A 24,672-nucleotide genomic window follows, 5' to 3' on the forward strand; every position below is an offset into this window, starting at 1 on the left:
GAGAGGGTGAAGGAAAAAGAGATAATTAAGGTTAAAAAAAAAGTATATTGCTGTCCTTACGAACCCTTACCCTGGTCACCAAATGAGAACTGTTGAAATAAACAAGGAAAAATCGATTGCATGAAGGATTAAACTTGAGCATATACTATATATATTTCAACAATTCAACTGACGTCTCTACATTAGCAATTCCAAAATTAATTGGATATATTTACTGAGGAGCTAAAAGAGAAAATCTAAAGCTAAAGTTTAAAGAAAGAAAAAGAAATTATTGACAATTGTTCAATTAATCTGCCTTTATTTCAATTCCAAAATTGGATATATTTCCAGAATTTAGCCCTCATTCATCTCAGGTTGGGTTCTAACTGATGATGCGGCTTTCCTGCAACTTGTCCAAGAAAAGAATGACGACACTGGTGTCATCAACATAGAGTGCCGTATCATAAAGCTGAACAAGTTCAACATGCCTCGTTTCTCCGTACTGTGTCTGTAATTTGTGTTCCAACACCCTACACAGTAGCCTCTTAGCTGCAGACTTTATAAAATAAATATTCATCAATAGGTTAGGTGATAAATGAGCTAAATATGGTTAAATAATTAAAATAATTACTTTGCTGAGTAAAAAATTGGACTTTGATAATCTGAAAGAATAAATAAAATAATTACTTCGCTTTTCATGAAATTAAGCAGGCTGTAGTTGGAAACCTAGCTCGGTTCATATCCAGATGGCGGCAAGCAGTGATAAGTATAACTGGACCAGAATTTTACCGGTGCAATACAAAAATGCCGACACAATACATAACATACCAGGATAGACAGCTCAATTCTAACTCTAGTATATAAACTTATAAAGCCCATTAAAGCTTAACATTTCTTTCCAATCTCAAGCCATATATATTAAAAGTACGTAGTTCTTTTCTCTACTGGTATATACCCCGCAAGTACAGAAAACCAAAAACAATAAATTAAAAAAAAAAAAAAAAACAAATGAATTAAGAGTGAGGAAGTAAGGACTGCTGGCACTTACATTGCGATTGCCCCAGAGGTTTTTTACAATATTAGCAGCATCTTCATTGTTTGTCTGATCCCAGAACCCGTGTGAGGCAAAAATGACAAATCTGTCGTTAGGACCAAGTGGATATGTTTCAATCGTTGGTTCAGCCTTCAAAAAAGGCTGGATAATCAGGTCGGATTGTCTGTACTTATCAGGTACCGGCGCCTTGTTGAATTCATTATGATTCAGATACACATCTCCAATTGCCCTAGTCACCTGAATTTTTTTTTAATGATAAACGAGAATTTTTATAAAATCATGGTTGATGCTGGCCTGTATTTTTGTAAAAACATGCTTAATTGGGGTTTAGACTAAAGTGGTAAGAGTTACAATTTTTATCACAGGCTTTTGCCTTTTTTAGGAAGAGTGCAAAACAAAGCGCAGTCATGTTGAAATAGAAGATAGTTTGACAACCATCAACTGTGCCACTTTAAACCACAATCACAATTGAAGTACCACAATTGTGCAAAACAAACCAGTCCAGTGACCTACTAGTTGGATCCTGTACAAATACGAGCTATGCGAATCACTGGTACTGAACAATTGATTGCCTGTCAAGAGAAACGGGCTGTCAGTACTGACTTAGTTACACATCAGTCACTGCTCACAGAAAATTAACACTAGAAAAAGAGAAACTAAAAAAAAAATTCAATGAATATAAATATAGAAACTAATTACCTTTAGTAACCCTCTGAGACATAAAGATCCATTGTCACGTTTGAAGAGTCTAGTATGAGGAGGATGCTCCAGATGAACCTCCTTCCTTCTTTCTCTATCTCTAGTACTGTGATCAACTGACAGCGGAATCACCTCGATTAGAGGTTTGCTAAACCCCTAACGGGTGGAGCCCGTTTTGCCCGGCCCGTACCCGTTACCCGTGGTACCCGTACCCGTTGCCCGGGTACAAACGGGTAGACGGGTACGGGTAATAAACGGACCGGACACCCCTATTTTGAAATAAACCCATTGTACCCGTACCCATCTACCCGCCAACCCGTACCCGCCTACCCATACCCCTATACCCGCCTACCCGTACCCCTTTACCCGTACCCGTATCCCTTTACCCGGTTGCCCGTACCCGTTACCCGTTACCCGTACCCGTTATCCGTTACCCGTACCCGATCCGTACCGCAAAATTCAAATTTTTTTGAATTTTCCGCCGGTTCAAGACGGGGCCCGGGCCAGGTCAAATCAAACCCGGCCGGACCCACCCGGGTCACCTCAACCGGTGGTTTTTTTTTTTTTAATTTCAAATTTTATTCCCTCTCCAATTTTTTTCTTTAAATACACCCCTCTAATCCTCTTCCTCTCCACACTCAAATTTTCAATCTCTCAAACTCAATCTCAAATTCTCATTTTTCATTATTCTAAATTTTTAAATTTATTGTTTGAAAAACATATGGTTGTAATTTAATTCATTTTACAAATACGCAAACGGAATTAGAGGTTCGCTAAACCCGTGACGAAATTACGAAGGTATCGAAATTACAAAGTTGTGCACCTCCCGCAAGATTTCTCCGCGAAATTTAAAGGTTAGATTTATTTTATGTTAGATTAATTTATTTTTGTAGAGTAATTTAAAATTTCATATTAGATTAATTAATTTTTGTAGAGTAATTTATTGTTGTAGATAAATGTATAATTTAAATTGAATGTTAGATTTAGTTAATGTTAGATTTGTTACATTTATTTAATTTATGTTAGATTTGTTAGATTTATTGAATGTTACATTTATTTAATTTATGTTAGATTTATTAGATGTGATTATGTGAACTTGTGAAATAATTAGATTTATTTTGAATATGTTAGATTTTATTTTTGAAATTCGGATTTATTTTTAATAGGTTAAAAAAATATGTTAGATTCATTTTTGTGAATATGTGAAATATTTTGAATATGTTAGATTTATTTTATGTTAGATTAATTGATTTTTGTAGAGTAATTTAAAATTTCATATTAGATTTATTGTTGTAGATAAATGTATAATTTAAATTGAATGTTAGATTTAGTTTATGTTACATTTGTTACATTTATTTAATTTATGTTAGATTTATTAGATGTGATTATGTTAACTTGTGAAATAATTAGATTTATTTTGAATATGTTAGATTTTATTTTTGAAATTCGGATTTATTTTTTATAGGTTAAAAAAATATGTTAGATTCATTTTTGTGAATATGTGAAATATTTTGAATATGTTAGATTTATTTTTGAAAATGATAGATTTATTTTGAATAAGTTATATTTTTTGAATATGTTAAGTAATTGTATTTATTTTTGAATATGTTAGATTTTTTTTAAAATAGATTAGATTTTATTTTTGTTTTTTCAAATTCTTTTTTTTTCTGTTTTTTCCGGATTTTTTTAATTTTATTTTTTTCTGTTTTTTTTAAAAGAAGTTGTATTTGAAATTCATTATATAACTAGGTTAGATTTATTTGTTGAATATGGTAAGTAATTGTATTTATTTTTGAATATGTTATATTTATTTTTAAATAGATTATATTTTTTTTCTGTTTTTTCCAGATTTTTTTAATTTTATTTTTTTCTGTTTTTTTTTAAAATAAGTTGTATTTGAAATTCATTTTATAACTAGGTTAGATTTATTTGTTGAATATGGTAAGTAATTGTATTTATTTTTGAATATGTTATATTTATTTTTAAATAGTATATTTTTTTCTGTTTTTTCCGGATTTTTTTAATTTTATTTTTTTCTGTTTTTTTTTAAAAGAAGTTGTATTTGAAATTCATTATATAACTAGGTTAGATTTATTTGTTGAATATGGTAAGTAATTGTATTTATTTTTGAATATGTTATATTTATTTTTAAATAGTATATTTTTTTCTGTTTTTTCCGGATTTTTTTAATTTTATTTTTTTCTGTTTTTTTTTAAAAGAAGTTGTATTTGAAATTCATTATATAACTAGGTTAGATTTATTTGTTGAATATGGTAAGTAATTGTATTTATTTTTGAATATGTTATATTTATTTTTAAATAGATTATATTTTTTTTCTGTTTTTTTTTAAAAGAAGTTGTATTTGAAATTCATTATATAACTAGGTTAGATTTATTTGTTGAATATGGTAAGTAATTGTATTTATTTTTGAATATGTTATATTTATTTTTAAATAGATTATATTTTTTTCTGTTTTTTTTTCTGTTTTTTCCAGATTTTTTTAATTTTATTTTTTTCGGTTTTTTTTTAAAAGAAATTGTATTTGAAATTCATTATATAACCAGGTTAGATTTATTTGTTGAATATGGTAAGTAATTGTATTTATTTTTGAATATGTTATATTTATTTTTAAATAGATTATATTTTTTTTCTGTTTTTTTTTAAAAGAAGTTGTATTTGAAATTCATTATATAACTAGGTTAGGTTTATTTGTTGAATATGGTAAGTAATTGTATTTATTTTTGAATATGTTATATTTATTTTTAAATAGATTATATTTTTTTCTGTTTTTTTTTCTGTTTTTTCCAGATTTTTTTAATTTTATTTTTTTCGGTTTTTTTTTAAAAGAAATTGTATTTGAAATTCATTATATAACTAGGTTAGATTTATTTGTTGAATATGGTAAGTAATTGTATTTATTTTTGAATATGTTATATTTATTTTTAAATAGATTATATTTTTTTTCTGTTTTTTTTTAAAAGAAGTTGTATTTGAAATTCATTATATAACTAGGTTAGATTTATTTGTTGAATATGGTAAGTAATTGTATTTATTTTTGAATATGTTATATTTATTTTTAAATAGATTATATTTTTTTTCTGTTTTTTTTTTAAATAAGTTGTATTTGAAATTCATTATATAACTAGGTTAGATTTATTTGTTGAATATGGTAAGTAATAAACCTTATTTTTGTGAATAGGTTTACATTTTTTAAAAATGTCATCTCATCGTGATTCGGTGCAAGAAGATATCGCGAGAATGTCGGCCGATATTTTTGGCCCCGAAATACCAACTACAAATTATCCACAAGATTATCCACAAGGACCACAACCTTATTTTGATAGTTCCTCTCAAATGCCGCCACCTAATTATCCACAACCTCCCCAAAATTATCAAAGAAGAGACCAAATGCTACAAACAAATTATCAACTCAACCCCCAAACGGGTGCACCGTATTATACTTCAAATGATCCAAACATATTCATTCCACAAGAATCACATCAACTACCACCACCGTATGCATATGGAGGCACTTCTTCTGTTGCATCGTCGAGTCAACTCAACCCCCCTATTTCAGGTACTCCTTCGACAAGTGTCACTGAAATTCAAGAAGAAACTCTCGCTCCTCCTCCGCCAATTGTCCCCCGCCCCCCACAACAACCAGCAGCAAAGAAGGCTAGAAGACCTCCCGAATACAACCAATATTGGTTTGAATGGTATGATGTGACCAAAGATGACGACGGTTACATGAAAACTCTTTATTGTAAGGTAGACCATTGCAAGAAACCTTATTTTGTTTATAAACAAGCTAGTGGTATGAGTAGCTTTAAAAGACATGTTGATGTGCATATTAGAAAGGGTGAAAACTATAACCCGAATACTACCGCGCAAATTCAAACTGAAATCACCCCGGATGGTACTTTAACCAACCCAAAATTTGATGAAAAAAGAATGCTTAGTGAATTGGCACGGTACATAACCCACAAAGAACAACCAATCAGTATGGGTGGTTGCACAGCCTTTGCCCGGTTGGTCATTCGGGGGTGTGCTCAACCAATGTACAAGAGGATGCATCATAGAAAGTTGGTTGGTGAAATAAAAAAACAGTTTACAACCATAAAAGATGACCTCAAAGGTACATTTGCATATCAATCCAATAAGGTCTCAATTACCTCCGATATATGGACTGCTGGTAAACATGGCCTTGGGTACTCTTGTATTACTGGGCATTGGATCGATGATCAGTGGATATTACAAAAGAGGATATTAAGTTTTCGAGTGTTAGATTCTCCGCACACCGCAAATGTAATTTTTAAATCTATTATTGAGGTTTTACAAGAGTATAACCTTAAGAGGGATATGGCTAACAATGTTTTTTCTATATCTTTCGATAATGCTAGCAACAACATTGCTTCCATTGAAATTTTTAAACGGTCACTAAACCCGATTATGAATGGTGAAATGTTTCACCAAAAGTGTGCTTGTCATATACTTAACCTCGTCGTGAAGGCGGGACTTAAAACAGAAGCCATAAAATTATTGATAATTAAATTTAAGGATGCCCTCAACCACATTGTTTCAAACCATGAAAGAAGACAAGAGTTTGCGAAGTTGTGCGTAACCTATCGAGTAAGCAAGTTGAAAGTACCTTGGGATATAGATACCCGTTGGAACTCAACTTATAGGATGTTGAACCGATGCCTTCCTTACAAAGCTGTCATAGGGGAGTTTTTGAGGGGATCCACCCCTGAGGGAATGCAATTGGAACCCACCGGCAGGGAATGGGACCAACTAGAAAGGCTTTCAGCATTTCTAGGAACCTTTTTTGAAGCAACCGTCAAACTATCCTGCTCGTATTCACCGACGGCATTTGAGTTGTTGGGGCAAATCTATCAAATTTCCAAGATTTATCGTAATTTGGAACAAGCAGAAACTCACGATAAATCTCTCACACCGATTGTAGAGGCCATGAAACTAAAATTTCTAAAATATTGGGAAGATGTACCCCTCTTGGCCATTATTGCAAGTTGCCTCAACCCGGCATACAAGAAATATTACACGATAAAAATGGTTGAAGCGTACAAAGATAATCTACATTTAGTCGCAACCGGGGTCGAGGCATACGTGGATGCGAAGTTCGCTGAGATGTTTAACATATACAACTCAAGAATTAGTGGCAACCAGAACCCCTCTTCGTCCCGGGCTGGTCCTAGGTATGAATAAATATACATTATGCTTTTAATCTTTATTATTTATAATATCTACATTATTTGTCCAATAATTTTTTTTTATTTTTTAATAGTTCCACTTTCAGGAGCACTAGCAGTAGTGGATTGTTAGCAGATTTTCAATCAGATGGCGAACCGCACGCATCCACAAACGAGTTAGTGAGCTATTTGAATATGCGCAACGAAAATGAAAACGTTGACATCATGACGTGGTGGAAGAGGAATCAAAGGTCTTATCCAACACTGGCGATGATGGCCCGCGACGTCTTTGCCGTACCCGTATCAACCGTCCCTTCATAAAGTTGTTTTAGTTCGGCGAACAGGATCCTCTCCGACAAACGCAGTAAATTGGGTCCACATGTTTTTGAAAGACTTGTGTGCTTGAAAGATTGGATTAATGCTGACGAGCGCAACCAACATCAAGCTCAAGAATCATCTTCTGCAGCTGATACTGAAGAAAGCGTTACCGAGCCTCAGCCTCAACCTAATTCAGATTCAGACGGTGCGGAAGAAAACGAACAATGGTATATGAATCCAAACTACTAGATAGGTAGTGTCGGTATAATTTTCTAACATCTTTTAATATTTATGGTTATTTTAAAAATTATAATTTCTAAACATTTCAATTAGTTTTTAAATTATTCATTTTAAAGAACAATTACTAACAAAAAAAAAAGTTAGAACTCCGCCTATGTTATTTTACATAGCCGGTCCCAAGCCCGGAATAAAGGAGGAGGGTAACTTTTATTTTTTAATCTATTGTTTTCAAATTATTCATAATTATTTTTAATGTAATAAATTAATTTAAGATATTATTATTTATATTTTATTGTTTTAATTATAATGAGAATTTGAAAATAAAATAAAATGACTTGCTTAAAGAAATAAATAAATAGATTTGTACTTAGCCGTATAAATATACAAATTTTCGTACGAATAATTTTTATATATAAGGTACAAATTTTATTCATTTATAAATTATAAAGACGCGAGTTGATAATTTCATGTATATATATACTCTATTTGATATCGAACTATTCATATTATAAAAATTGAATTATAAACACGTAATAATATTTATACGACACTGTAAAAAAAACAGAAAAAAAATATTAAACAAAACAGAAAAAAAAAACAGAAACAAAGACAGAAAAAAAAAAACGGAAAAACAAAACAGAAAAAAAAAAAAAAAAAAAAAAAAAAAAAAAAAAACTGACAAAAAAAACAGACAAAAACCGGAAAGAAAAACAGAAAAAAAAAACGGAAAAAAAAACGGAAAGAAAAACAGAAAAAAAAAGGAAAAAACAGAAAAAAAAAAAAAAAAAAACCGGGCGGACCGGACCCGTACCCGGATACCCGGACCCGTACCCGTCAACCCGCAACGGATACGGGTAATAAACGGACCGGATATATGTTTTGGGAGTTTTACCCGTCTACCCGTTACGGGTTTTACCCGTACCCGTTGTACCCCTTTACCCGTCCTACCCGTTACCCGTAACGGGTAACCCGGAACGGGTCACGGGTAACCCGTTAGCAATTGACTAACCTCGATATTACCCCCAGTCGGCCATCTCGCCAGAACTGCACGAGAGTCACCAGCATTCGCAACATAGAGAACATTATTGTGCACGACCCCAACCAAACAACACGACCCCATTGCCGCCAGACATGGTTCTTGGTGCCAATTACATCTCACATGATCCAGGAATGTTTCCTCGGTTTTCTGATACGCCTCCTTAATTACTGTTTGATTCACGCCATCGTCAGGGTGATTTGCAATAGCATCTTCAGTTAAAAAGAAATGATAAATTAGCCCATGCATGTTAGCAAATTGAAAGATCAAGGTTTTTTTGTACTATTCTTTTTCTATTTCCTTTGAGAAAAGTGTTAAAGCTGCCAGAAAGAAACAGAAACAGAAACAGAACAGAGTTCAAAGTCATATTGTAAGGAAGTATACTGTCCAAATAAAAATTAAATTCTATCACATGTTTAATTATATATTGACCATTGCACAGCAGATCAAAGATAAAATAACCAATCAATCTTTTCAACATGGGCAACTTGTTTGTTCAAGAAACACAAGAAGTCAAAATGAACGTAACTGAGGTCTCACTAAGTAGAAGTAGAACAAATTAAATCAGATGTGGAGTTCTTGGGAAAGTGTTTTTGCTAATTACCTGATAACTTAACATTAAAGAAAACAGATTAGATGATAAAGATATTCCAAGAACCGTACATGGCTGCCAAGAATTTTGTTACAACAAATTAAATTGGACAAATTAAATACAAGATTCCAAGTTTCCAACAGAGGAGTAAACTGTAATTGAAGCAGAACAGAACCAAATTTTACTTGAAAAGCTAGCTAGCTACTCACCCTTGAAATTGTGAAAGAAATGCTCAAGGACGAACTGAGAGCACGCTTCTCCACCATGGCCGTCATAGACGCCGATGAACACCCCGCGGGGCCCATTAACCGAATTTGCCAGAAGCCCAGACACCACCTGGCAGCGATCCTCGTTGGGTACGTTACCTTGCACTGCGGCCATTGAAAATTGGCCGTACATGTGATGGGCCAGCGCCTTCTGCCAAGTGTAATAACGGTAGTGAGTGGTTCCATTAAAACTTACAATCGACGTCTCTAGATTCGGTTTCAAGAAGCGATGGAGAAAGCCTTGAATCGACGGTATCAAACGGAGAAAGCATTGTATCAACAAGCGTCGGAGAAAGCCGAACGCCATGGGTGTTTATTGAGCAAGAATGAGGTTTTTAATTCTTGCGTGGGATTTTGAAAGTAGAAAAACAACTGATTTTAATTTTTTATGTCTTTGGGATGGTCACTGGGAAGTGGGAATCCATATCCTCTGCATTATTATTAACGCAACTTTTTGAGTGAAAGAGATTACACCGTCAGATTTAGATTTGTTTCACGGTTCAGATTTATTTAATTAGACTCAAACGAATACCCCCTTAAAATTCGCCCTGGAGATCTCCAGACTCCAGTCACATAATCATGTTAAACAGTTCATATTGACTTCTTAATAAAAAAAATTATATTGGAGCATGAAAACAATGTGACATTTTTATTCTACTCAGCACTCAATAAAATATGGACTTCTTAAATAAGACGACTTAAGAAAAAAAAACAACTCTCCTAATTAAGATAAACTATTAAAAACATCAAGATAAAATTTCTCAGAAAATAACTTTCAACAAATAAAGTATTTTGAAAATATAGTACATCAGACGTTATTAGCTTTTGTAACCCTGAGCGCGTGAAGCCTTTAATTGAAAAAACAGTAGTTGCTTGTGGTAGAAGAAAAACACTATTCTAGATCAGGAACAAACCAAGTAGAAGGAAGCATGAAAGGACACCATAACTTTTCTGTTTTGCCATCCTCAATGTTATATCTATAAGGAATATTGTCTTCTGGATCTAGGAAATAGATGCAATTGCCTCTTTGTCCTGAAAAAGATTTAGAACTGATGGAGAATCCATTTGTGTCATCCAAGAATAGCATTTGGTCTCCAATATTACTTATCTTGACCCAACAAATAGGACAATTTATTCCATCAAATTCAAGTTTGTATATTCGAAAGATCGTTTTCTCAAAATCATTCCACTCAAATGATAAAGACACTCTCAAAATTTCTCCAGCGGACTCAACTAAGTAGATAGTGGGCAAACATGGTGGTATCTCATCTTCAGGAGGTGGTATCTTATGTAATTCCTTTTTTGTGGAAGCATCAAACACATGTGTAGAAATACCTCCATCGGATGAAAATAACATCCCTTTAAAATAACAGACAGAATCATAGATAGGTCCTTCCTTTGATACAATCCAATCATTGTTGTCTCGATCATAGAATGCCCATGAACCATTCTCCATTTTAATGTTTTGATCAATAACAATAACATTTCGATTGCGAGTTGGATTGGTACCGGTCCAAACTAGGTAAGGCCACAAAAAATACGAGGAAGGTAAGCGGATTTCTTCATTGGTGAGTGGATTGAATAGTAAATAAGAGTTGTGCTCTCTTATAAAAATACAACCATGACCTATTCCCATGATGTTTTTTCTATGGTAAGCTTGTTTTCTGAATATAGTACCAATTTCGCCAGAAAAAAGAGAATAGAAACTTGACCTATGAAGTGATTTTTGTATGGGACCATTGGCCCTTTCATCTTCGATGAGCCAGGGGAATTGCGGGGGACGGTCAGAGAGAGGTGCAGATGAGAACCATGGTTTGCAAACGACACGAAATTTAACAAAATCAGAGAGTTTGTAAAACTTCTTAGAGACGAGATTGATGAGTTCCTGAGGAAGATCGGACCAATTTCTTTCGTCACACATTATTTCTTCTCTCCAAGTAAATAATGGTTTACCAAAAATTCTATTACTTTTTTCTCCACTTAAAGGTACTAAAGAAAATAATGTTTGCTATTAATAATACCGGATTAATTATTTTTATGGCTAAAGAAAAAAAATGTACTAAAGATAGCGACGTGAATCTGCTATTTTTGATGGAAATCTCGGATTAGCTGCTTATTTTTCTTAGTAATTGTTTATTTTTTGTTCTAAAATTATATGTGAAATCTAGCAATACTCTTTATTTAACATTGCATTTTAATAACTTTAACTACGTACCAACAAAACAAAACGCATATATAAACTTCTATTTTAAATTCTTATTCTCAATTCACTTGCTCCTATATATTGTCAGTCAAAAAGTGTCAATCATATATATACTCTATTGTAATATCCTGTACAAATATAAATAATAACACAAAATCATGCACTTGATCCAAGAAAAAAAAAACTTGTAGTTCATGAAATTTTGGGATAAACTATTACTTGCCTCTCAATATTACACTCTTAATGTAAATCCTGTAGAAATGTACATTTTATTTTAAATTCTAGTTCTCAATTAATTTACTCTAATATCAACTAAAAAGTGCCATAAGCAAACGAACTATTACTTATATCTCAATCTGACACTGTAATGTAATTAATATCATGTAGAAATATAAATATTAACAGAAAATCATTCACTTGATCCAAAACACAAATACTTGAAGAAATTTTGGGATAAATTTGAGACGTCCGACAAGCAAGAAATGAGAGGGTGAAGGAAAAAGAGATAATTAAGGTTAAAAAAAAAGTATATTGCTGTCCTTACGAACCCTTACCCTGGTCACCAAATGAGAACTGTTGAAATAAACAAGGAAAAATCGATTGCATGAAGGATTAAACTTGAGCATATACTATATATATTTCAACAATTCAACTGACGTCTCTACATTAGCAATTCCAAAATTAATTGGATATATTTACTGAGGAGCTAAAAGAGAAAATCTAAAGCTAAAGTTTAAAGAAAGAAAAAGAAATTATTGACAATTGTTCAATTAATCTGCCTTTATTTCAATTCCAAAATTGGATATATTTCCAGAATTTAGCCCTCATTCATCTCAGGTTGGGTTCTAACTGATGATGCGGCTTTCCTGCAACTTGTCCAAGAAAAGAATGACGACACTGGTGTCATCAACATAGAGTGCCGTATCATAAAGCTGAACAAGTTCAACATGCCTCGTTTCTCCGTATTGTGTCTGTAATTTGTGTTCCAACACCCTACACAGTAGCCTCTTAGCTGCAGACTTTATAAAATAAATATTCATCAATAGGTTAGGTGATAAATGAGCTAAATATGGTTAAATAATTAAAATAATTACTTTGCTGAGTAAAAAATTGGACTTTGATAATCTGAAAGAATAAATAAAATAATTACTTCGCTTTTCATGAAATTAAGCAGGCTGTAGTTGGAAACCTAGCTCGGTTCATATCCAGATGGCGGCAAGCAGTGATAAGTATAACTGGACCAGAATTTTACCGGTGCAATACGAAAATTCCAACACAATACATAACATACCAGGATAGACAACTCAATTCTAACTCTAGTATATAAACTTATAAAGCCCATTAAAGCTTAACATTTCTTTCCAATCTCAAGCCATATATATTAAAAGTTTCCAACAGAGGAGTAAACTGTAATTGAAGCAGAACAGAACCAAATTTTACTTGAAAAGCTAGCTAGCAACGGTTATTTTAATATCCGATACTAACTTGCTTTATTTTAATATCCGATACTTCCATCTCTTCTCTGTCGTTACCACAGTTTCCACATTGATGTTAATTTTTGGTCGTAGAAATTAACTGCGTATCAATTAATTTGTCTCTATGCGTATTCAAGTTTGTGGATATTATCATCGTGCGTATTTTTCGGTGTAAGCTCGTGGGTATAAACTGCGTTCCTATTTTCTATATGCGTATTCATGCTTGTGGGTGTCTGCATCATCGTGCGTATTTTTTTAATGAGTGCTTTAGATCGCGCGTGTCTATTTTTCTACATGCGTATTCAAACTCGTGAGTATTATCATCATGCATATTTTTCTACATGAGTGGTGTTTTTTGTCGTGGATGTGAACTGTGTGCCTATTTTCTACGTGCGTGTTCAAGCTTGTGGGTATTGTGCATGATTTTCCACAAAATGTGTTTTAGCTCATGGGTATTAATTTGCGTGTAGAGGTGCTATCGGGTTGGGTCGGGTCTGGATACTATTATATTTGGACCTGTACTTTTAAAGTGTTCGGGTCCAAATTTCGATCCATACACTTATCTGTTTCAATTCAGATCGGGTCTGGATCTGGATACCTATCTATCCGTAGATATTTCGGGTCCAGTCTTTCAGTTCTGAGTAGATAGATACCCATAACTTATTTGTAGATTATTGGGTCTGGTTCAGATACGGAGCGGTTCCGGATCAGAAGCGGGTATACGTCACAAAAAAATCAAGATGGAGAGAAAATACCTTTTGAAAATAAAAATATTAAATAAGAGATATAATTTTTAAAAAGTAAAATATTAGAAATGACGATTTCTTTTTCTATGGGTTACAAAATCTATGAATGAAATACTAATAATTTGTAGAAATGACGTATCAATGAGAGCAATAAATTTCTATTATTATGCAGAGGATATCAAGGCAAATATTGAATGATGTATTCATAGTAATAAATTTTATTTAAAATATTAATGCGGCTGTTATGGAAGGAATAAATTTGGCATTCATTTATGTGTATAAATATAGCGAATATGTAACTGCATTCTATTTTCTCACATTCAAAAAAGTATTGGACTCACCACGGCTTATGCAAAAATTAATATGCAAAGTTGTATTTTTATATATTAATAGTTATTAATATCTATATTATCGGGTATTTATATGGGTATCGAGTCGGATTTAGTTATGGGTCAGATAATTAAATGAAACCCATGTCCTACCCATTACAGTATCGGTTCCGATTCGAATCCGAGTCAGATATTAAATTATTAATTTTGTAACCATACTCATAATTTAACCGGTTATATTTTTTAAACTATACCATATCCAAATTAATTGGATCCGAGTCAAATCCGGTTCGGTTCCGGATCGGATCTAGGTAATCGGGTAAAAGCAGCACCTCTATTTGCGTGTCTATTATTCCACATGCAGATTCAATCTCATGGGTACTATCATCTTCTGTATTTTTCAACATAGGTAATTAATTGCGTGATAATTTTGTACATGCGTATCATGAACGGTGGTACTTTTTCGTGGTTATTTAATTTGGTGGTTACGGAAATGATAGATACAAAATTGACAGATGACAGCACCATAAATATTGGTGATACCAATTTATTTAATTCTAATACTTTCTACGTACCATTTGCCCCTGGTACCATGTAATAATGGTCCACATGTTTAATTTGATTATACTTAATTAGAGAACATTCACATACAAAAACTAATAATCTAGCTTAGTAAATTACGTACCAAATTAGCATAATATAACGACATTAAATGAACTTATACTACACCTTCAGGGTGACATAATACACCAAAATATGCTTGAATCCATTTATCCGACTTCAATCCATCCAACAAATAAAAAAAACAAGACAACAAACTCATTTAACCACCATCAATCCATCAAGCAAATTAAAACATAAAAACATTAAACCCACCCACTACATACAAATTTTGTGAAAGTATATGGTATCATACTATTTAAAAAGTGAAACTCACATTTTTCAATTTTCAATGATAACAACTATAGAATGTTATGCACATTCATAACACGAGTCCTTATTAAGACTCCTTCCTGTAAACATGTTGTACCCTTTCATCTATTTTACAATTGTATCCATGCCAAATAACAAAACCCATTTAACCTATGATAAAAACACGCCTGGGACTAAGCTCCGTAGGGCATGTTCCAAAACTTCTCAATTAAAGAAGAGGGGAAATGAGGTGAATTGCCCCATGATCAAACTTGATCGAGAAGTTTACTTGCTCCAGAACCAAAAATATTGAGGGGGCGCGGGGCAGAGGTCGGAGGAGAGGGGAACAGGGCAAAAACTATAAAAAAAAAAAAAAAATAGCAAAATTTCACACCCTCATATCAGAGTGTATCAGAGGTAAACTTCCACGTGTTTCCTTCCTTCCCTTTCCTTTCCTCCCCTTTACAATCTTAATATTTAACGTACAAGTTTAAATTATCAGTGAACAATTGACCTAAGTTTTAGAATTAGTTGTGTAACCCAAGATCATCCCAAGCATGCCAGTGAGAGTAAGAAAAGAAATCACTTGCTACTCTTAAATTTTTTCCCAATTTTAAGTGTCGAAGAACTAAAGTAAAAGGTTTTTAATCAACCCGTTACGCAAATCCCGGTTCCCTCCCCTCCCTACTCTCCCTCTCACACTCATTCTAAATTTAGTCATTAGTTATCAAATTTGAACTACTCCATCATCCAACATTATAAATAAAATACTCAATGAATATAACAAAAACAAAATATTATAAGAAAGTTGAGAGAAAATTAAAAAAATAATAATAATATTTAAGAGAAGCTCCTCAGTCAAGCTTGAGTATACTCTGATGCACTTGAGTATTCACCGTGCTCCTCAAAGTATTCAACTAGCCGTTTCAGAAAACCATTAGTACTGACAGTCTCTACATCACATACCAAACAACATTGCCTTCTGGCACGTGTCACTGCCACATTCATTCGCCTATGGTCACTCAAGAATCCCACCTACAAAAAAAAATCACTTGTAAATTCATTTAATATGTTATTAGCAATATTCTCTTTTACTGAAAAACAAAATATAAAAAAAATTATCACAAATGCCTCTAGTAATGAACAAGGAACTCCATAGCAAAGTTGAACTAGACTTCACCCGTGTCCTTGTCCAATAAAAAGTTCACGCATCATGCATACCTCTCTATTGGAGTTGGATCTAACCATAGATATAATAACAGCCTCTTTTTCCCGGCCCTGAAAACCATCTACTGTTGAAATTTCGACCTCCTTCAGCTTCGGTTCTTTCCCTCTCAATATCTTGAGGTATACTACCTGCACTGACCATACCATATCATATAAAGTCTCTGGTTTTGCTCTACAAGTTGTATGCAGTATGCTTTTCAATTCCAGTATTTCGATAAAATAAAAACTGGGGTAAGCGTGTAGCAAGGACACTTAGAATCATGCCATGTCTTGTGTCTGACACTCGCGTTCATGGACACGGCACTGACATGCTTGTCCCAGTATATATCGAATCAAAATGACATGTCATATCAATGTCATGCAGTGTCATGCAGAGCATTGATATCCTTGTCAGTGCTACCTTGGGGGTATATATAGAAAAGGTTCTTTTACAAGTGTAGGGTATAAACTTTCAACGTTTCCACTTTGGTCATTTCCAAAATTGAAAGAAAACAGAAACCCTGGTAAGAGCCTAGAGGCCAAGCACTAATACAGAATTGAGTTTTTCTTGAGAAATATCTCACAACAACTGCAGACTTTGGAGCATTAAGGACCAAGATTGAAAACAAAAATACTTCAGGGACCAGCTGGTAAATGATAAAATATTTGGATACTAGAATGATTGGTCCTAACCCTCCAATGCTACATTTCATAAAATTTTAACAGACCGAGCTGTTCATAGTGAATTAGTGATTGTATCCAGAGAAAATCTGAGAGAGTGTTTTTATACTCTTATCATATCTCCTTACAATTTCAATTTAGTGTAAGGCTCTGATTGCCTTTTCGGACTTTGAGAAGCACACTTGGTACAGCTATTACCAAATGATACCAATTTTAGTACAGCCATGCTGAATATACTATATACATTTGATAATGAAAGATGATTTCGAAGTGAATAAAGACAAAACCTGAGCATTGTAAGGAGTAATTATTCCAATATCTGAAGCAGAGATGCCGCTCTCTACAAGTCGCTTCGCATGAGACACACAGACTTCGGCCTCTCCTTCATTTAAGGTACTCTCTTCTTCATCTTTCTTTTCTTCCATATCACACCTACAAATATATATATATATATCAATTAACACTTCAAGCTACAATACTTGATAAATTAACAGGTCCATGTTGGGTCGGGTCAGATCAGTGTGCCATAACCTGAACTGACCTGTTATTGCACTCATATTATATTTTATTGCATGTAAAATCACCGAGATCCAATTGGATTGATTTTACTGTGTATAGAAAAGAATAAAAACCAATTTTTTTGTCACTTAAATCAATCCTATTCTTTTTGTCATAATAGAAGGTTGCCAAGGAAGGCGGGAGGAAGGAAGTCTACCCAGTTGTGTCAATAAGAAGAAGAGTAGGTTCTGTACTAGACGATTTGTTCACATCATCAAGTTCGTAAAGTGTATGTGCTGCAACACTAGGATGTGCTGTTATCTAAACATTAGTCAAACATTACAAAACAAGTTAACAGCCTGAAAAATAAATACAGAGGTATTAAATAGCCATGTTTCAACAATGCTGATGAGGTTCGATACCAAACAAGGCAAGGGTCAATTATGTCATGCATAACTGTGATGCATAATTGTTATGGTGTATAATTGTAGATAAACAATCACATTAATGATCACAGATTGTTAGTGCTATTATCAAGTCCAATCTGACCTGACCAATACCATATGTAAGAGGGAGAGAGAGAGAGAGAAACCTTGTTCTGGTAAAGTTCTTGGGAGGACCAAGTCATGATGAGGTCATGCATGCGGTACTGAACTGTGAGCATGGAGGTAATTTTGTCACTGTAAAGGTGAGAGAGGCGCTCAAAGAGGGTTGTTCCCAATCCTTTTTTCTCTGCCTCCTCACTCAGTATAGTGGGAGGGAGCTGGAGGTGGTCCCCAGCAAGTACACACCTTGACCCCTGATTTTATTGTAATTTTACAAGGGAGGTGACCAAAAAGAAAAACATCAAATAGACAGATTTACACAGAAAATTTACATACCCATCCAAAATGTATTTAGATATAATACAATTCCTACCCCTCTATTTCTTTATAAATGTTCAATTTACACATCTTTTCTTCCTCATTTGCATATAATAACAAACAAGAGTTCTTTAGTTATCTTCTGAAGTAAACTGGGTAGGAGGGTTGATATGATCCTTGTTTCCATGCTTTATAGGGGGCATATGTGAGATTAATACTTTGCAGGGGTATACATGATAGTTCTCATATGACAGGGCAAGCATAATATTAATATGCTTTTGTACATGTACAACTGTCTCCTATATTACATTCCGACGGTTATGGTATAGACTGGTAGAATAAGATTACCTTAATATAAAATTAAGCCAAAATGTGTAACTTAATTAAAGGCACAAAAATGAAAATGAACTGAATTGGACCTTTAGTAAAGCCATCCAACAAGCAACCTCAAGTGCCTGAGCGGCTTCATCAATAACAACTAAATCAAATGAGTAGTTATCCAGCTTACGCGAAACGGCACCAGTCAATGTTGTCAGCACGACATCAGCATTTTTTATGACATCAGCGACAGCAAGCAGTTGTCTCTTCTTCTCTTCTTTAGCAAGATTTCGTAACTCCTTTCTGATTTCCCTCTTAGCATTTCTATCTTTTGTTTTCAGAAGTTTTCCATTTAGTGCTTTCATTTCCTTGCGAATGTCAGCTGCCAAACTGCTGTTATCAGCTCGCATAACCTGTTTAGGTTTCAGAAACAAAGATGTAAAAAAATCAACTTAAATTATAAAAATAAATTGTGGTTTCAGTTATAAATACCTGAGCATCGAGTGCACTGTCCAATATCTGAGGTAGTAACCGTGCAGGATGTCCCACTCGCACAAGTTTTACCCTACCATAAGTACGAAAAAGTATACAAGTGGTACATTCATTAGCATTCCATTCATTACAAAAACTTATAAAAGGTTTTATATATACAAAAATTGAATGACTCCATATATACTCAGAACCATTCGAAGTTTGGCAGACTGACCCAACTGGGTTGACCCAAATAAGTCTTAGACACTTAGACTGAACTGACAACTTAACAGGTAGAGCTGTTGGAGAGTTGGGTCAGGTCTGACCTGATTTTTAACACACAATATTTTTAGACCGCAAGTAGTCAACCCAACCCAACTGACTTTTACCCTTGTCTGCCATTACAGATAATAAGCTCAAGTCCAAAAGACCATTCTAGTAATTCCAGTATATTAGATGATAATTCTGGTACAAGGCAGGGTTTAGCTTCCAAAGGAGATTGACATGAAGAAATATATCCAATGATGCTATCAAAACCTTACATTGACATGTGAGAATTCTGGAAATTTAAAAAAAAAACTACATCAAGGTTCTTGTTACCTTTTTGTACCAGTAGAAGCAAATAATGCTTGTGTTTTGGTAATCATTTTCACAATTTGATGATAGCAGAAAGGGAGACAAAGTCAGGAGCTATGTTTCAGTACATTACATAAAGACCCCTAATTAATAATTATCACCCATTTCCATTTTGGTTCTCAGGGTTAGTAGTCACTCTATATTTATACAAATATGATCTGTATCATTTCTTTGAGTCAAAAGATAAATGAAATCCTAATCACCAGTTACATACTCACATGGAACCAGTCACTTTCAACTAAAATATATCTCACAAGCATGAGTTTCACATGAGAACTGACTTCGGAAATTTCGTAGGCACCAAAAATGGTACAGATGGGCAGGACCAAAATGGAAGGTTTAAACTTAAGCAATTTCGAGACATCTGTCTAATGAGGGTTCAAATGCCTCCATTATTTAATTTTCTAATAACAAAAATTATAAAATTTATGCCAAAATGAAACCATTAGATGTGATTGCACACAAAATATTATCACTTTTCAATTTTGGGTTTATACAAATCAACGTCCATAATTTATCCATATCTGTGTATTTTTGCAAGCTCTTCATACTAATCAAAACAAGATCGAAATGTCGTGATCTTTTACATGTGCATAGAAAAAATGATATAAATCATATCTAACAGTTTCATTTTGACATTTACATTTCAGTATAAGTTATTTCAGTTCTAAATATGGAGGCATGAGGGAGACAAAAAATGAGGCATTTGAACCCTCCTGTCTAATATGCAAACTTCTAGCAAGAGTGTTAAAAGAGTACTTGTAAGAGGAGAGGCGTTCGACGATGTTATCAACGGCAATATTTGAAGCAGCACAGGCAAGAATCTTGGATCCTTTTTTTACTTCTTGTAAAATCATCTCCACCACAGTAGTTGTTTTCCCTGTCCCGGGGGGGCCATGAAGTAAGAACACTTCCTTTGATGCCAATGCCTTTTTAATAGCAGCTTTCTAAAATGCCATTTGAAGGTTTCTTAATATCGAGACAGACCGATCTTTCTTTATGGTAATCAATAAAAGGGATTTTGCAAATTACACTCAAATAACATACTGTACGTGTAAACAACAAGCTTGTATGTGCAAGAAAAGATGACATCTTTGGGATAATCTGAGATTAAACTGTTAGCTTAGTTGAATATAGTTTAATAAAAAAATATATTATTTTAAATAATGACAACTTTGACCCTATTTCTGATCAACTTTACTTTCCAACACTAAAACTAAAATGAGTTGGTAAACTTAATGGTTTCCTGTACCATGTTAATCACATTGCACATCTACACATTAACAAATCTTACATAAAGGGAGGTACCAGAGGATGCCGATAACAAGCAAATAACAAGCAATAACTATCACTATTGCAATTAAGGCAAGACATTTTCTGAGAAACATGCCAATAATACCAGCAATGCTTAGTGCAAAGAAAAGGTATCATCTGTTGATACTGAGAGTTTTACCCTTAACTTTTTAATCAACCTAGATTTCTAAGCATAGATGCAAGTCAATCAAGCAACATGAAAACCTGAGGACTAATATAACCATTGTTGCTTGAGTTACCCTTTGTTTTTATACGTGGGTTCTTATCCTAAAAAAAGGATAGGTAAATTGCAAACATAAGAAAATTTGGTGTTTCTTCTAAACCCATAAATTTACAGTTTAATTTACCAGAAAAGCAAAAAAAGAGGGTTTGATGAAAGTTTTCCCCAAAGGAAAGGTAATGTCACTTGCAAAAAACAAAGTCTGGGTTTATGAAATTGGAAGTTGTGTTACCTGAGAATCATCCAGATTTTTATTAAATGGAGTAAATTGGGGGGCCTGCTTGAGAAATGCAGGTTCTTTTTCTCCAAATAAAACAGGAATCAAGTCTGATGCAGGTCCTTTTTGCACAGACATGCTAAGTTGGTTGAGTGCATCTTTCATCCTCTTATAAGTCACCTAATTTTCATTTCAACTGAGTAATTATCAATTAAAGCTCCTTTCAGAAAAACTAGAAATTGATTATTTTTCTGAAGTGTTGAAATAATTGCACCATGGTAGAATATGATATGACTGTTGCATTGACGAAAAGGCAGTACCTCATTTGCAACCTTCTCAAGACGTAAAGGGCTATTTAAGCCATCTTCAGGTATCTCATCAAAAGCAACTACTATAGAAGAATCCTGTTGATGAAAATAATCAAAATGCAATTAGTGTGTTCCTATTGAGTCAGTTCTAAACATCTGGTACTAGCTCAAAGCAACTAACTTCGGGTCAAATTGAGTAATTATGTTTAACTTGGGGCAATCTGAATTGAAACATTACTCACCAAAACTAAAAGAACAAAAATAGAGAGATCAGAAAGAGGCCTCGCTTAGATATATTACCTTCAGACGGTACACTACACCTTGACCAAGGGAAGCAGCTGAAGTGTCAGCATTGTTTTGCTTCAGTACAACCACATCATGCGTTCCAAACTACAAAAGTAAAAGTAACCATCAATCAAGCATCCCACAACAAAGGCATTTTAATATATTAAAAAAAAATAAAGGAGTAATATGTAAATGTCCAAGTAGTTCCTATTACAGCTTTTTCCCTGAAGGCCCCAATATCTGATTTGGTCACTATATATACCAAATTTATCAATTCAGTCCCTAATGAGAAGATTTATATGCAGACAAAATATATTCATTCCATGCCAGTATCAAATATGGATTACTAGCCTCTTCTATGCAAATAGTAGGAACCAAAAATAGTAGAAATCACAATAATCAGGCACCAAAAAATAGAGAAGAAATACAAAAGAAATACCTTGTGTGGGGGAAGAACATCCCCTTTGTTAGACTGGAACTCAAGAAGAGCTTTTCCCATCAATCCAGTCTACAAAGTACACAAATTGTCATTAAAGCATTCAATTTCAGGTTTCCCAGGGGTATTCATGGAATTTTCCAATTCAGCAAATTATTTACTCAAAATTCTTCTAAAAATAAATTCCTTTTTTTTCTGCTACATAGAAACCAGTGCAGTGCAGTAATACAAAAACCAAATAACAGCTTTATAGCAATTTGTTGTGTTAGCAAAGATTATGATTTTCATCAGCGACTGGATTTCTCCATTCACATCCCAAATAATGAATAAATAGAAAAGTTTTTTTTTCTGTTGGAGAAACCTGAGCATCGGAGCATTTGAGATTGGAGAGAACGGAGCCTCTTTTCTGAGCGAGCTCTAGGCTCTTTGAAGCGGCGGAGCCTATGGAGGCTGCTATCTCCGCCTCCTTTTCGAGGTCGATCAGAGGCGTAACCACAGACACGAACTGATGCACTGAGCTGTAGGAGGAGGCGGGCTTACCCCTTTTGCTCCCCTCCATTTCCTCTCCCGGCCTCGCTTCTCTCCCTCCGTTTTTCTATAAAGACTAAAGTAGTACTAAACCCAACCTGGAGCCTGGAGGCGAGTTTGTAGTGTCCCCCAAGGTACCTGACGTACAGTCTAAAGAAACGGACTATGGGGTCTGCTTTCAGATTCGTGCCAATTAAAAAGAACGGTTCAGATTTAACACTTTATCCTCAGGAGACTGAAATTCGCTGATCCGTACTTCCCAGGTACCTGACTAAAACACAATTGAAACGGACGACCCATATTTACTCTCAGTCGGTGCCTATTCGATTATTTTTGCTTTGAGATTTGTGCCAAGTAAAAACGATATCTCTGACCGCCCGTTTCAATTGAACTCAATCAGGTAACCTGAGGGGATGTGACTTCGGAATTCGGATCCCCTGAGATATCACAAATTTTGAGTTTATTTGTGGAAAATTTGAACCGTTAAAATCTTTTTGCACGAATCTCAAAGCATAAATAATACTGGCCCTGCGGTTCATTTCCTCGGAGGTAATGCATTGTTTTAGTGCTAAACTGCTAGTATATAAGGAGCGTGCCCCCCAAAGTCCGATCAGAATGCGAGTATGTAACATCCTGTTTGGATGGAGAGTAGAGGAAGGAATGGGAGGTAAAGAATAGAAGAGAATGGAATGGAATAGAAAGGAAGATTAACATATTTAATATTTTCGTGTTTTGACAACTAATGAGATAAAAACAAATTTAACTTTCCATTCCGTCTTATTTCTTGTTTGGTTGATTAAAATTTAGGAGGTTAATGAGAAATTTAGTGACTATTGTAGGTTTGAGAAAAAAAAATCTTGCATGAGAATTATATATGTAAGATATATGATTGGACTTTTGTGTCATTTTTTTTAAAAATATTTGTAACAAAATTTCTTTTCATCCGTTACATTCCAATTTGAGAGAGAAACCGATTCTATTAATTATAATGATACAAGGTTAAACCTTTCACCTCCGATATAATTTTATCAACCAAATACAATTCAATGGAAAGTTTTTGTTCATTTCCATTCCCTCCCTCCCTCTACTCTCCATCCAAACAAGGTATTAAGATTCGTGTTTGTATATAACGAACGGACCAGATTCAAACTAAGAATGAGGTACCTTAGGTTATATGAAGTCGGAGGGTGTTCCGTACTATTCAGAACTGTTTAGCGTTCTGTTTTATTGGGCTTTTTGATCGCTTTATTAAAGCCCAAATACCAGAGAAAAAATGTGTTCTTATTTGGAACCCATTATATCATGGGCTTTATATTTATGTGCAATTTCAACTGTAGAAAAAAAAGGCCTAATTGTGTTTTTGAGTTGGTCTGAAAAGACCAGAAATGATGAAAAAAGGATACTGGTAAAATCTTGTCAATTCATAAATAATTGTATGAACAAAGATTTCCATATTAATTAACCGAGATGCACCTTAGAATTTCAGTTTTAAAGTTCAAATATTCAGCAAACAAAGTAATTTAAAATGATAAACTGTATAATTAATGGTTCATTACATTTGGTCAGACGTTGTCGATGCGAGCCAGCTTACACAATAAATCCTCGCAGGCCGCTAGCTCGGCATTTATTGATTTT

At 33.9% G+C, this 24,672-nt stretch overlaps 3 protein-coding genes across 4 annotated transcripts; all 3 read right to left on the reverse strand.

The window, feature by feature from the left end:
• Positions 1-361: 361 nt before the first annotated feature.
• On the reverse strand, positions 362-1,764 carry LOC144548325 (putative protein phosphatase 2C 46). Its single transcript, XM_078296998.1, has 4 exons — positions 1,743-1,764; positions 1,511-1,605; positions 1,028-1,270; positions 362-535 (listed from the first exon to the last, which is right to left on the reverse strand). The coding sequence occupies exons 1-4, from the start codon at positions 1,762-1,764 to the stop codon at positions 362-364; spliced, it is 534 nt and encodes a 177-aa protein (XP_078153124.1).
• An 8,519-nt stretch (positions 1,765-10,283) lies between these two features.
• On the reverse strand, positions 10,284-11,312 carry LOC144548326 (putative F-box protein At3g25750). Its single transcript, XM_078296999.1, has one exon. The coding sequence runs from the start codon at positions 11,310-11,312 to the stop codon at positions 10,284-10,286; it is 1,029 nt and encodes a 342-aa protein (XP_078153125.1).
• A 4,490-nt stretch (positions 11,313-15,802) lies between these two features.
• On the reverse strand, positions 15,803-23,170 carry LOC144548479 (DNA-binding protein). Of its 2 annotated transcripts, XM_078297164.1 has the most exons (13): positions 22,871-23,170; positions 22,513-22,581; positions 22,089-22,178; positions 21,801-21,884; positions 21,496-21,660; positions 20,489-20,676; positions 19,115-19,187; positions 18,724-19,035; positions 18,034-18,240; positions 17,659-17,762; positions 17,231-17,375; positions 16,278-16,412; positions 15,803-16,091 (listed from the first exon to the last, which is right to left on the reverse strand). In XM_078297164.1, exons 1-13 carry the CDS (start codon positions 23,066-23,068, stop codon positions 15,915-15,917), a joined length of 1,947 nt encoding a protein of 648 aa, XP_078153290.1. In that variant the 5' UTR covers positions 23,069-23,170; the 3' UTR covers positions 15,803-15,914. The 2 variants fall into 2 exon arrangements, with proteins under 2 accessions (XP_078153290.1, XP_078153291.1); XM_078297165.1 differs by lacking the exons at positions 15,803-16,091; positions 16,278-16,412 and adding an exon at positions 16,572-16,679 and having other exon boundaries at positions 22,871-23,154.
• Positions 23,171-24,672: the final 1,502 nt, after the last annotated feature.

The sequence above is a fragment of the Carex rostrata genome, chromosome 33 (genome assembly GCF_964058835.1).
Source record: "Carex rostrata chromosome 33, lpCarRost1.2, whole genome shotgun sequence".
Taxonomy (NCBI): domain Eukaryota; kingdom Viridiplantae; phylum Streptophyta; class Magnoliopsida; order Poales; family Cyperaceae; genus Carex; species Carex rostrata.